This window comes from Colletotrichum navitas, assembly GCF_030913465.1.
Source record: "Colletotrichum navitas strain CBS 125086 chromosome Unknown LY79scaffold_49, whole genome shotgun sequence".
In the NCBI taxonomy this organism is placed as follows: Eukaryota; Fungi; Ascomycota; class Sordariomycetes; order Glomerellales; family Glomerellaceae; genus Colletotrichum; species Colletotrichum navitas.
In genome coordinates, this window is record NW_026850595.1 from 52296 (window position 1) to 65498 (window position 13203).

A 13203-nucleotide genomic window follows, 5' to 3' on the forward strand; every position below is an offset into this window, starting at 1 on the left:
ATTTGCTCTCTGATACAGACAACTTCAACATGTTCAGTTCATACGGGTTCATTGAAACGCTCAACAAGCACCAAGGGGACAGACTGCGTGGCTTTCTGTTGTATAAAGTTGACGGCAGTTCGACCGCTTCGCAGCCCGGCCTCATCATGCCGAAAGCAACCCCAGAGATACCGAGAATCCAACCGGCAGCGGCGACGTTGAACACGGGCAGTCTGTCAACCTTGAGTGACATCGATAGGACCACTCCAATCATGCTAATGATCATGACTACGCCCTGCAGTCTCAGCTCCTTGCCGCGGAAGGCCTCATGCAGGGCCATATGAAGCAGCAGAACAGGTAGCATTCTATTTTTGCAGCTCGTATGGTGTTGAGGTCGAAATTGCATTCAGTCAAGGCGACTTTTCACGCCGTCACAACTTCTGTCTGAAAACAAGATTGTTCCTCATCTCCCCTTGGCTCGGTGGCGGCGATCAACAAATTCGAGGGCTAATCATGTCCCCTTAGGCAACCAGTCGGATCTCTGGTGATTGCCCGGGATACATTTTGGTGGCCCCATTGCTTCTGCATTTCGAGACGCTGTGCCGCAGCGTGAATGTCTCGTGCATCTTTCAGTGGTTGACTCCGCCATGAGTATCATGCCTGGCACAATGCCTGGTGCGTGAAGGTGTGCGAAACTCGGGATCGACCACCTCAACCCCCTTTTTTTTATCCCTTTCCCGAGTAATTTGCGAAGGGGTTAGGCAATGAATCCTCGAGCTGCTCACCACGGACAGCCCTATATAAGATACATCCCCTCTGAGCTCCCCTTCTTGTTTCTACTTCTTCTCAATATCGTCGAGTCCCTTGCGGACGATTTCCTTTCAGTGGGTTTCAGCATGGAGTTTCCTCTCAAATTTCAGGGCGCTTGTCTCTCCAAACGAAAGGGTGTTGATGATCTAAGTCTCCTCTTTACAAAGAACAATTTACCCTTGCTTCTTCCAAATGAACTATGGATTCTCCGTCAGACCTGTTCATATTAGTGGCATCACACAGACGTCATCCTGTTTCAACGCATCTGGATCTCGATGCTAAGGGCTGACTTGGAGCACTTTCACAAAGCTTGCAACCACGATCGATTCAACATCTATGTCACGGAGGTTATATTTTTGGAGGCCCATGACGCCTTTACCAAGTGACACATGGTTGTCGACAATTTGGATTATCTGGCGAGGCTTCTATTTCAGCCCATACACTCTCCAGTCCGTTGGCCGAGCACTTTTTTCAGTCGGCAAATCCTGTCTGGACAATGGACGGCAACAAACGGACTAGTGACCACCTAATCAGCGAATACCTCATCCGCATGGCGAAAAAGCTCCCTTATCTCACCTCCATTTGGTCAGAACCAATGAATGCTTTTCGATCGTTCTCCTTCTAAGGTCAAGAGGATTTTCATTTAGCCATGGGCGACAAATTCACCAGCTTGAAGTTGGTTGAGGATGTACTGCACGATGGGATGCCTATGATCAGGTTAGGGCCTGGGTTAGGGTTAGCCCGGTTAGAGTTCGGGTCGTGAATGTGTTGTTCCGGTTGCACGAGCGGGTTAGTGGTTGATCCGGGCCACGGTATCAACAATGAAGATATACGGTATCAATAACCGCACTCTGACCTCTCCCTTGCCTCACCCAGGTTATCATGGAGGGTGAGCAAAAGCGGCGAGACTCGCCCAGCTCACCCTATTGGTCAGGGGTGACGACCCGAAGAAGCCTCAAACACAGATTCCGTAGAATGGCTGTGCGTCTTCATACAATATTCTCATCAGATGTCTTGGCATCATCCCACCGGCCGAGATAAGGAAAGCATCCAAGTAGGCCTTGTGAAGGGAGAGACGATATATTCCTTTTCCCCTCCTAATGATCATCTCAAGTCTCACACATGGCAACAGACGAGGTACCTATGAGCGGAGTTCTTAAGCTTCTAGCATCACGCTAAGATGACGAGGGAGGGCCGACAGCCAACATGTGGATTAGATTCATGGCCGCTATAATATAAACCTAAGATTGAGGAGATGATTTGCAATCAGACCCTAGAGCAAAAATAGTTTCCGGGGCAATTGCTCCTAGAGACCGAGCGTCAGGTGTTACATGTAGTGGCCAAGATCAGCGCAGTCGGCCACCAACTATAATGTTTAGACTGTCGACCAAGACGTAGGAGAAGACGGTCTAGATCCGACTTTAATCCTGTTGTAGAAAGTTATTACTCCTTAGTCGAGAACTCAATGCTCATTTTAATGCTCATTTTAATACTTAATCGGAGCGGCCAAGATCCCGCAGCGCTCGCCCTCTGCAGTCTGTATTATGGCGAGTGTAGTCGGCATGTCATTTGACGATCAATATATGTGTTTCCACGTCTAATCATAGTCCATGAGAAAAGTTTTGTGCAGTAAAGGTAGTCGAATACGTGAACCAACATATAATAGCCAGAGAATAAGATGATGTGATCCAATCCGTCCCCCGCTGTGGACTAGATGAAGCCGTGCTGACAGGTGCCGTCTCGGAGCACTGTCCATCCGCTGGTCCCGAATCAGCTCAATGAATGAAGATAGTGACGCGACCAGGAGTTCTTGCTTGGCACCTTTCATGGCATGGACGTGGTTACCGCTTGCCCGGGGCTGCCGGTCTTTTGCCACAGTGTGCTTTTATGACATAACAGTGCTCCCAGGTCTGAGCACACTAAGGTCTAGGTTGGTCCTTGGCCTTGATGGTTGCAAGTTGAAGTTCGAATTCTAAATCTAGGTCTCCAATATAATCCAGGCCTGCCATGTGGGTGGAGTGATTATAGTACAGATCGGAGGTAAATAATACCATCTGTACATATAGAAACAAAGCTTATGAGCTTTTCGAAACGCAAATGAGAAAGGGTTGCGACGGTTTAGGTACAGACAAGGTTGCATCGAGGCTGAAATAGGAAGTTGTTTCACTGGTCTGATGGGGAGACATGAGCTGATACAGCATATTTTGCCTCCTCTGACTCGAAAGCGTTCCTCCCTCCCCTTCATGGCTTGGTAGCGGTCACGGCCGACCTGTATTTTGATAGCTTACATGCTAGCCCAGAACTCCCTGTTGCCGGACAGTATGAGAACAAATCCAACGTATGAAAAGCGAAAGGAAAAAAGATAGAGAGACGTCAGCAAGTCTACCGTAAATCCGACTATTGTGCGATCAATCCAGGAAACGCTCGTTAAATGATCATGCAATATGACAAAGTCTGTGTGCCAAATCGTCTGGACTTTTCGCAATTCGAAACAGAGAGTCTCACCAGATTTCTTCTTTGGGCGAAAACATCAGAAAAACTTCTTGCTCGCATGATAACCCGCGTATGTCCCCGACCTGCTCAACGTCGTGCCTTGGCCTCACATCACGCAGCGTTGGCCTGGAAAACAGGCCACCGGGGAGACAGCGATCGGCCCTCGACATGGATGGCGTCGCTCTCAACAAAAGTCAAGATCGTCTCGACTCTGCTTCATTATGCCGGCAGTTCCTGAGTTCGGGTGTTATTGTCCTCGGCTCATCGTGATGGACCTGGTCCCGGCACCATCGTGGCCCGCTCATTTGTATGATTTATATGGACGTCGTGTTCGGGACTCGTCTACTCTTTGGATGTCCCCTGTTTTGTTTCGTCACAAATTCCATTGTCTAATACTTGACCCTTGAGCTGGGCAGTCTGAAGTTCCCCCCCTACGCTCTCTTCTCCTCGACCACACTCTCTTTTAATTTCAAAAGACACTTCAACGCGCCCCGCCCAAGGCCACAATCTCTGGCAGACGTGAGCAATGCAGCTGCATTATTTTCTGTCTATTTTCCTTGTTGCGGTCACGGTTTCCGCTGCTCCTCTCTCTATCAAACCATACAAGTACAAACGTGATTTGGCTAGCATCCAAGCCGCCCTGAACACCATCAACTCGGCTCTTCAAGCCCTCGACAACTCGGTCAAAAGCGCAAATTCCCTTTCTCTCAGTGCTGGGATCCAGGTTTTTGGCGCCCTTACCGGCGTCAGGTCTGCAATCGAAGATGCGACCCCGCAGGTCCAGGCCTCCCAGGTTCTCAACGCGAAAGATTCAAGGAATCTAAAGGCCGCGACGGATGCCCTCACGAATAACGTAAAAGTGACCATCAACGACGTGGTAGCGAAGAAATCCTTGGTTGACTCCTTCGGCGGGACACCATTCGTAGCCGCCGCTCTCCAGGATCAGAAGACCGCCAGCTCCTCCCTTGCCCAGGCGCTCGTCAGCAGAGTGTCCTCTGACATGACCTCGGATGCCCAGTTAAGCGCAAATGCTCTCAGTAACGTTCTGGATGAAGGCATCGCAATCTTCAGCGGCGTCGGCGTCCCGGCTGCTGCGAACGGGGTCAAGGCCGATGACGCTGGTGCTGCCGCTCCTGCGGGTGACAAAGGAGGAGGAGGTATATTTGGCGGGCTGATGCAAGTGCTTAGGGGAATATTCAATTGAACACTACAGCCAAAACAAATTCTGTGGACTATGTTTTCGGCGTTTGGGTGCAGGCGTGGCGGTATGATTATCAGGTACGGCAGGGTCCGTCCCGAATACGCTAGGCTTATCTAAAGCAAATCACGAGTGTCTCTCGAACCCAAACTGTCGTTTGAGGTTATGATTCTATCTCTCTCGTGGATACAATCACGAATGCCACTTTCTCTTTGTGAGCCTGTTGGTTGCGCCTGACACGTCACTACACTACTTCTGGGGGTTACAACCGTCATGAACATGTGAACTGTCTCTGAGAATATGAGAAGCACAAATGACATCGTCTGGTCTCCTCGTCCTATCAACAGGAATGAACTGAAAAACATGTCAGCATGAAGGGCAAACAAGATGTTTGTGTTGAACGTCGTGACGATGTAATTAATTATCTACCATACGATCCCGTAATTAACTTATCTACTGAAGGACCAAAGCTATGTGGGTAATCTCGTATCGCATCACAAGTCTCCTCAGCCTCGACATCATGTCCTTCGTGAGTTATGCTCACCAGAGTGCTCTATTTCAAAGGCCCACCTTCTCTTTCGAGGACCGTAAACTTTTGTACCGACGGACGCCGTCCCAAAGATTGTCGTTCCTCGTATGGCTGTCCCAGGCCTTCCCTATCCAAGCTCAACGGGATCTCGCCAGACGTTGCTTGACTCTCAGGTCGCAACTGCGCCGTTTCGTCTTCCGGGTCCGTATACTTGCTGAACCTCGCCTGGATAAACAAAGGCTGTGGGACGCCGTATTGACTTACAGGGTTCATCCCAAATGGACTGTGCCTGATCTCGGGGCGGCCGACCTGAACTTCACTAATGTGAGGAGCTGTTGACGATGGGGCCACCCGAGAGGACATCATTCGTGATAAGCCACCGGACCTCAAAGATCCGCGCATGGATCTCACCGATCCCCGGATGGACATGGTCCGGCTATATGGCGCTGGCCGCGGAGGAAGTATGACAGGCTTTCCGCCATTCATGCGCCTCGTGCTGAATGCGACGATGGTGCGCCCAGAGCCGTCTCTTCCAAGACCAGACGAGTCGACAATCTCGTAAGGGTGGCCCAGCCCAGCAAGCTCATCCTCAATCTCTTCTTTGGTAAGGAGCGCGGCCTCGTATTCTTCTTCGCCCGGCTTCGGCTTCCTCGAGTAATCGCCCGGTTGGCTGGATCCATTGGGAACGTGGAACATCAAATCGACGCGTATGACAGCGTAAAAGACCACCGTGAATATTTCCAACATGAAACCAGAGGTATAAAACAGCTCTTTGCTGTAGAGCGCATTCGTCGAGCCTGGCGGATCTCCTATAACTGTTCCCGCTAGCCGCACGGCTTGTCCGGCGATCATGAAAGAGGCGCCAATCAGTAGCACGGCGATTTTCTGATGGGTGTCGCCTTGGCCGAACCTCTCGGGCCTAGGACCAGGAATGGTAGATGCCAACAGGACCATGACGACGGGTAAGACGGCTAGGAGCATGATCCAGGAGATACCAGCCTTGAGGAGGTTGAGAGCCGTCGTGACGCGATCCTGGTCCTCAATCTTGAAGAAAGAGACACCAATTGAGGTGCTGTTTAGGAGCACGACGGCCGGGATTGAGAACAGGAAGAAGAGGGTGAAGACTCTGAATGCCGGATGCCAACCGAAATTTGGATGGATTGACCGCAGAATTCTCTGCGCAAAGAATATGTTGACCGCCATGATAACCACGGCTCTGTGGAACTGTCAGTCGGACCCGTCTTTCATCAAACGAGACTCGGAGACTTACCCTCCAAACTGAACAATGAGCGCGATTAGGATGACGACTCGGTTCTTCTCAAATGCCCAGACGATCCTCATGATACATGTGACAGTCCTCACCATGCAGAAGTCAAACAGGAGATCGGATAGCAGGAACTTGTGCCCGCGCTTGGCGTTGGCCCGGTAGATCCGGATGTGCGTATAGGCACCAGCCGCGAATAGCAGCAGGAAAAGGAACGTGACGGGCACATCTATATTTGTTGACGGATCACCACCGAGGAAGGACCCTTTGGCTGGATCAACGAGTCGTTGAACTGGCGGTCCTGCTCCTTGAGTAGGGCGTAGTAGTCCGCCACCGGCGGCGCCGGTGGTGGTGGCGGGTAAAGCGATGGGCAGCGTGGCCGAGGCTATTGTCGACAATGTCGAAGTGGCCGACGAAGTCGAAGTAGCCGACGAAGTCGAAGCAGCCGACGACAGCAGCGAGGTGGAGGACATCGTCGGTGAAGCTGATGTGGTCTCAGCCTTCTGCGTTGTCGAAGGTGACGGGGATGGTGCCGGGGATGGTGCTGGTAATAGAGTCGTAGGGGGTACGACCGGAGATGAAGTTGGAGCTCTTGACGCTGTCGTTGTCGGCGGAGGAGGAGGAGGCGGCGGCAGCGGTGTCGATGTTGACCTTGGTGCTGGAGAAGGAGAAGGGGGCGGTGCCGGTGTCGACACTGGCGGCGGAGGAGGAGCAGGAGGAAGCGGCGGTGTTGATGTGGACGTCCGTGGAGGAGGAGGAGGCGGCGGCGGTGTTGATGTGGATGTCCGTGGAGGAGGAGGAGGAGGAGGCGGTGTTGAGGTTGACTTTGGCGGCGGAGGAGGAGGCGGTGGCAATGGTGTCGTGTTCACAACCAGCACCGTCGAGCTTGTCTCCTCTTGAGCCGTGGGGAGCACGGCTATGAAGGATGTGACGCCTACAAATTGTCTTTCCTGGAGCTGCTTCTCTTCGAGCTGCTTCTCTTCCAGCTGCGGCTGTTTCTGAACAGGACGTATGCGAAGTCCTGATGCCACTGCTGCTGCTATCGTAGCAATTTCGACCAGCCGCATAGTATTTTGTGAGATTGATGAGGGCGTTGTCTGCCTCGCTCTCTCTCTCTCTCACTCTCTCCCTTTCTCTGAAGGTTCTCTCAGATGCGATGAGAATAGTTTTCAAGCCATGCCAGCATGTGGTATTATGGTCGAGCAAAGAAGGTCAGTTCAGAACACCACGGGCGTCTATCAATAGAAAATAGAAATAAAAACAAAGACAATATAGGGAGCACCGACACAAAATGAACGATGTGCAAAGATATGTTATTGATGGGTATGGTTGAGAGGGAGGGGCGGAGCGGGGGTTGGTGAAGGTTAATCAAGGTCATTGCTCTCGAGCACGCTAATAAGCCCGGTCCCAGTCGGCAGAGTCGGCCAGGAACACCAACAGCCCGATCGTTTCCTTGAGAGAGGTGAGTGCATTCGGTCCAAGTAGGCGGAAGACGTGTCATCCCGGGCAGTGGGCGTAGCCGTGTCAAGTCCCTCGTGGCGTGCGTCACTCGGATCTGTGTGTAGGTTGACAGAGTTAGAGAAAAGGTTTCAGCAACAAGGCCTGTCCACCAGCCTGCGCACACGCATGCATTACTTGGTGCACCCTTAACCGCATCATCTACCGGTAGGAATTCGTAGTCCGATCTTCTAGTCCTCAAAGTTGGTCGAGTGCGAGGGTAGCACCCTCTGCCGATTGAGCCACTTCCTCCGGGACGCAGCCTATCACGTCTCATGTAGTCAAAGGGGTTTGACATTCCGAGGCAATTCCGTGAGAGCGCGCGGGACATGAGATGGTCGTCCGACATGGCTGAGTCTGTATCTAATCCCCCTCCTGACCAACCATGGGCAAGAGGGCATCTACCCAAAGAAATCCTCACTGCGCAGGCCGTTGAAAGGAATCAGGCATGAGAGCTCCAATTCACCATCACCACCACTGCTGAGGAACGCCCACTGGATCATGATTCTCTTCTCGAAGAGGGTAAACAGTTGCAGTGCGAGCCAGACTTGGACCAGTCAGGTCGTATTCGGCAGGATGGCCTGGTACTAGTCATTAGTTATCCTAGCTGGGATACGGATACGGGTTCGTCCCTTGCGCAACGGGATTCGAATAGGAAAGTTAATCAACAACCACCTCAACGCCGATCGTATCATACTATGTAAGGCTCAATTCTTTTTAGAACATTGGAAGTATATATCTGGAAAGGATAACCAGACGGCCTTCTCAATGTCCGTCGCCCTTCAATCGCACTTTGGAGTATTATTGCTTCCCACCAAGCTCCATCACGTGCACATAGCCAACGCGCTGGTTCGGTCTATGATTGGTAAGTGAATTGAATCCCGTCAAGCAACGGTACTCTGAATTACAAAGTTTCATCAATGAATCGGCATTGCTCTGTGCGGTATGTAGTCGGGCTCAAGAAGGAGGCTGATAGAGTGAGTCCCACATTCAAGAGCCTGCCACAGGGGTCATCCTTGGCCCTTCTACTACGACTACTCAGTGTGAGGCTGTGAGTCTGTCCTCGATCTATGTCTATATGAAGATGCCCGAATGGGAAGTCAACTGTAACTGAAAACCATCAGACGTGACATGATAATAAGATGGTGTGCCTCGCGGGCAGCCATGTCACATAACCTGAACATCTGCCGGCCCGAATACGTTCCTACTCATGAAGGATGAGTGTGACACGTGTATGCATTTCTGCTGCTGTGTCCCATTTCTATCGACCTTTCCTCAGACTTTAGTGCCGAAGGGTCCAGCCCGAACTCTGAGGTTTCCACGAACCCGCTTTGCGGCTTTCATCGCTGGGCGTCCATCTCATCCAGCCACGATCCTGCGGGATCGGTAGCACCCTTGGCATCGCCGAGATGCTGACCGGAGCGCTAAGGAATCCGGCATTACTTCCTTTTTTTTCCAAGGCCGAGTATGGCCTCTTCGGGAAATGCGGGTGTGGAGCGCAACGCAGTTGGGAATGCCCCAAATAGAAGGTTCGATCATGGTGCGGCGTAGCTATTCTGCTTAGAGTTATCGCCGAGCTGCTTATCGAGTACCATCGGACAGCAATGGCCTTGTACGATCCGCGGCACACGAGCACAAGACCGCGAAGTGCCGATCTGCGTTTCATGCTTCGGCCTAACAAGAATCACTGATAAACCACGGAAGTTGAGCATCAGGCATGGGTCACTCAATCCGACGGGTTTACCTCACGTCTCTGAGAGCAGGACTCGGTGGAGCTCTGTGGATAGTTCGCATGCGTGAAGCCCATCTTTGGATTTCTCGAGGCTAACGCATCAGAATACACCTCTTGTAGCTCAGGTTTAGATCGTGGCTTCTACCCTGCATCCTCGTGGTAGGTCTCGACTCTGTGTATGGCGCGGGGGAACGAATGTTGGCAAATTGCCGCTCCGATAACGACACCAGCTTCCGCTATTCTCCTCATTTCTGTTGCTGTTTCAACAAGCTTACGCCCAACGCTCAGGTAATCATATTCTAAACCAGGGCGCCACCAGATATACTTCAGCGCCCGGCACGGACTTATGCAGTCTTGCCCATTCAATTGTATCGATGGCGGTATAAGGATATGCCTATGGATGGCGGTATAAGAAACTTGATTAAAGATTCTAATTGTTTGCCTGACGATCCGGGTTAGTTTCATTCTGCCATGACTTAACATGCAAGCTATGATTATAACAGCTCTACCCTCCGTAACTCAGTGACGAGCTATAAATCACGGCATCCATCCGGACATAAACTGGCTCCGGGGAATCATCACCTTCTGATTCTACATCTCCAACAGCTTCCGAGGCAAGCCGCACGTAATAGCAGAGAATACCAGCCTTTTAGGCTTTCGTTGAGGCCGATTTCGCGCTGGCCTCTCTATGACACACGCCCCAAAACCTGCCCATAGACATTCATGCATTCGCGCCACGAGTGCGGGGCCACACCGCATCTTGGGAGACGTGCTTTTAATCGTGCCCCTAGTCCAGACTTATTGGCAGCCACGAGGTCCAGGTTCGCTATTGGGGAGGGGGGGCTGGACTGCCAGTCGAGGCTTAATATTGTCTAAACACTTGCTAGAACCTCAGAAAGTGTCGAAACTTTCTTGCATAAAGGGAAGAGGCTTATCCTGATAAAAGGTGAGTCTGTTAGGGTACTTTCTTTACAGGGCACACTGGAGGCGATATCCTAGCGGCGGCGTGATGACACCATAACCTGACAGCGAGGGCTCGCGGGTTCACCATGATATAACACAATAACAAAACTGAAATGTATTTGATACTTCTTTTTTTCATGGTGAAATGCCCTTCCATGTATCACATGACGGGTGCACAGTACACGTCCCGTCCAGAAACCTGCATGTTCAACAGGGGCCTGTGTGATGGGCCTCGGAGAATACAAACTATCAGCTGCCTAATACATGGCCAAAGATATGAGAGATGGGAGATGTGTGACTGCCGCAACGGCCCGCTCCTTGACATGGATTTTAGTTGCATCTACGGCAAGTCGTTTAGGAAAGCGACCATCCACATCGAGGGATTATCGTTTCCGTGTGCCGCCAACTTGCCTGACGAAGTGACGGGGTTTGCGACGGGTCCGTGTTCAGGAACGCGCTCGCTGACCGCGTGCACAAAATGACGAGCGAGCGCGCGGATGCGTACTCCGAAGCTTGCTGATGTAACTTGTGAAACCGTCGTCTCAATTCCGGGTTCCGCGACTGACGGGGAATTGTGGTGACGCAGGGCACTGGTTCGCAAGCGCCGTAGACGCTACCTGCGTTGTGGGCTCGAGCATCGTCCTGACCTATTTCAATCTCAAGAATGGAGCTATCGTCTGCTCGGCACTTCTGGTCAACCTGGGCATCTTGGCGATGTGGCCATATCAAGGGTTCCGGGGTCCGGGGACAACATATATATCTAGGAAGCAATGACCGATGACCCGCGCGCGAGAGAAGTATGGAATAGTGATTCGACATTTTGGGCTACGAAGAGTAATGGCTCAGACATAGAACAATCATGCTGCTTGACGTTATTGTCCGAGAGCGGTGTGCTCTCCAATATGAGCGTCGTAGGCGAATGTCCAGTTCATGAGCGACTGAGATGCTCACCACCGCTACTATTATCGATGTAACTCTAGCAGCTGAACCCTTATTGTTTTTCGACACACTCTGCGATGTCCCTGGCATCGGTGGCTCACATTAGTCCTTTCGGACTTAGCGTCCTGACGAACCCGATGATTTGTAACACAGAATAAAAAGTACCGAGAGAGACCACGCGGGGCTGCGGGGTCTGTTCTTCAGTTGCAGACCTCGATTCCTTACCACCTAGCAATTGGCATCTCATATTGCACGAGTCAACGGACGAGGTATTCGGCGTCAACTTCAAGAGAACTTACCGCAAGGAACAGCAGAGCGTCTCGAAGCGGGTTACACATCACTGCACTGCATTCGCAACAGGTCAAAGTAGCCGGCCATCAAGCATCAGTCGCCATGTCGTCCGAGAACTTGCTCCCAAGACCCCCGTACGACCCTCAGCTGGTCCCGGCTTTGGGACTAATGAGGCCATACCCTCGAACCGCAGACGAGATTGTTGAAGGACGACAGCTGCGTGCCGCCGCGATGGCTCCCGCGCAAGCAGCCGTACGTAACGACGAGGGCCTGCTGGTGGAGGACCGCACGATCCCGGGACCAGGTGGTGAGATTCCCCTCGTCATTGTACAGTCCCGGAGCCCGAAGACGGCCAGCGGCGAGCGGGCGGGGATTGTTTACTTCCACCCCGGCGGGATGGTCCTCGGCGACGCCTTTCTCGCGATCGAACCGTTCGTCAGGATGGCCAAGGAGCTCGACGCGATCGTCGTCAGCGTCGAGTACCGGCTCGCTCCCGAGCACCCGGCGCCGGCGCCCCAGGACGACTGCTACGCGGCGCTGGTCTGGACAAGCGAGCACGCGGCGGCGCTCGGCATCGACGCCGCGCGTCTCATGGTAGCGGGGATCTCCGGGGGCGGCGGGCTCGCGGCGGGCGCAGCGCTGAGGGCGCGCGATGACGCCGCGGGCCCGAAGCTCTGCGCCCAGCTGCTGGTGTACCCGATGCTCGACGACCGTGACACGGGCGTGTCCAAGAGGCAGTTCAGGAACGACACAGCCTACGACGCCACGGACAACCAGGGCGCCTGGGCGTGCGTGCTGGGCGACAAGGCGGGCGTCGAGGACGCGGACGTCAGCCCCTACGTCGCGCCGGCCAGGGCGACGGACCTGTCCGGCCTGCCGCCGGCGTACATCGACGTCGGGACGGCGGAGCCGTTCAGGGACGAGAACGTGGCGTACGCGACCAAGCTGTGGGACAGCGGCGTGCAGGCGGACCTGCACGTCTGGAGCGGCGGCTTCCACGGCTTCGACCTGGCGGGGCTGGCCGTCGGGTCCGAGGTGGCCAAGGTCGCGCTCGAGACGAGAATGGGATGGGTCAGGCGAGTCTTGGGGCAACGCTAGACGCTTTCTCGCGACGTTCCTCTTTCGGATCATCCAGAGGCGAGGAGGGTGCGTATGCAGACACGATATTGGGGAGGGGCTTGACACTTGCCTGCCAAGCTGGCTGGCATTCGTCGTCCCAAACATGAGCCATCATCTCCTTATTCCGTCCGGACCAGCCGGTTGGGTCCCAGGAGGCGGCACCGACGATGAGAATGCGAATGGCTTGGCAGGGCAGCGAAACACAAAAAGGCAGAGTTGTTTGGCATACGGGGAGAAGCTTGGCAAAAGCTCGCACATGCACATGTAGCCAAGTCTCCCACTCAGCCACCTATCTGATGGCCAAATGAAACGGTCCAACCTGAGCCTGATGTCATGGAACGAAGATTGTACAAAGTACGTACGCACGCTGCAAGCAGCTCAAACAATAC

General features: G+C 53.0%; 4 protein-coding genes across 4 annotated transcripts; 2 read left to right on the plus strand and 2 right to left on the minus strand.

The window, feature by feature from the left end:
- The first annotated feature begins 3548 nt into the window (after nt 1–3548).
- Nucleotides 3549–4741, plus strand: LY79DRAFT_559759 (hydrophobic surface binding protein A-domain-containing protein). Its single transcript, XM_060558278.1, has one exon. The coding sequence runs from the start codon at nt 3809–3811 to the stop codon at nt 4484–4486; it is 678 nt and encodes a 225-aa protein (XP_060411974.1). The 5' UTR covers nt 3549–3808; the 3' UTR covers nt 4487–4741.
- Nucleotides 4742–5220: 479 nt separating this feature from the next.
- On the minus strand, nt 5221–6350 carry LY79DRAFT_610945 (uncharacterized protein; the record flags this gene model as incomplete). The annotated part of the gene is made up of 3 exons (XM_060561944.1): nt 5221–5341; nt 5421–6225; nt 6280–6350. The coding sequence occupies 3 exons, from the start codon at nt 6348–6350 to the stop codon at nt 5279–5281; spliced, it is 939 nt and encodes a 312-aa protein (XP_060411975.1). The 3' UTR covers nt 5221–5278.
- A 62-nt stretch (nt 6351–6412) lies between these two features.
- On the minus strand, nt 6413–7172 carry LY79DRAFT_690888 (uncharacterized protein; the record flags this gene model as incomplete). The annotated part of the gene is made up of 1 exon (XM_060564738.1): nt 6413–7172. A coding segment is annotated over one exon (760 nt), but the record flags the coding sequence as incomplete, so codon positions are not given.
- A 4625-nt stretch (nt 7173–11797) lies between these two features.
- LY79DRAFT_591792 (Alpha/Beta hydrolase protein) lies at nt 11798–12793 on the plus strand (the record flags this gene model as incomplete). The annotated part of the gene is made up of 1 exon (XM_060561328.1): nt 11798–12793. The coding sequence occupies one exon, from the start codon at nt 11798–11800 to the stop codon at nt 12791–12793; it is 996 nt and encodes a 331-aa protein (XP_060411977.1).
- Nucleotides 12794–13203: the final 410 nt, after the last annotated feature.

What these genes read in the sequence shown, in the direction of transcription:
- LY79DRAFT_559759 (XM_060558278.1), top strand. Translation starts at nt 3,809, where the DNA reads ATGCAGCTGCATTATTTTCTGTCTATTTTCCTTGTTGCGGTCACGGTT.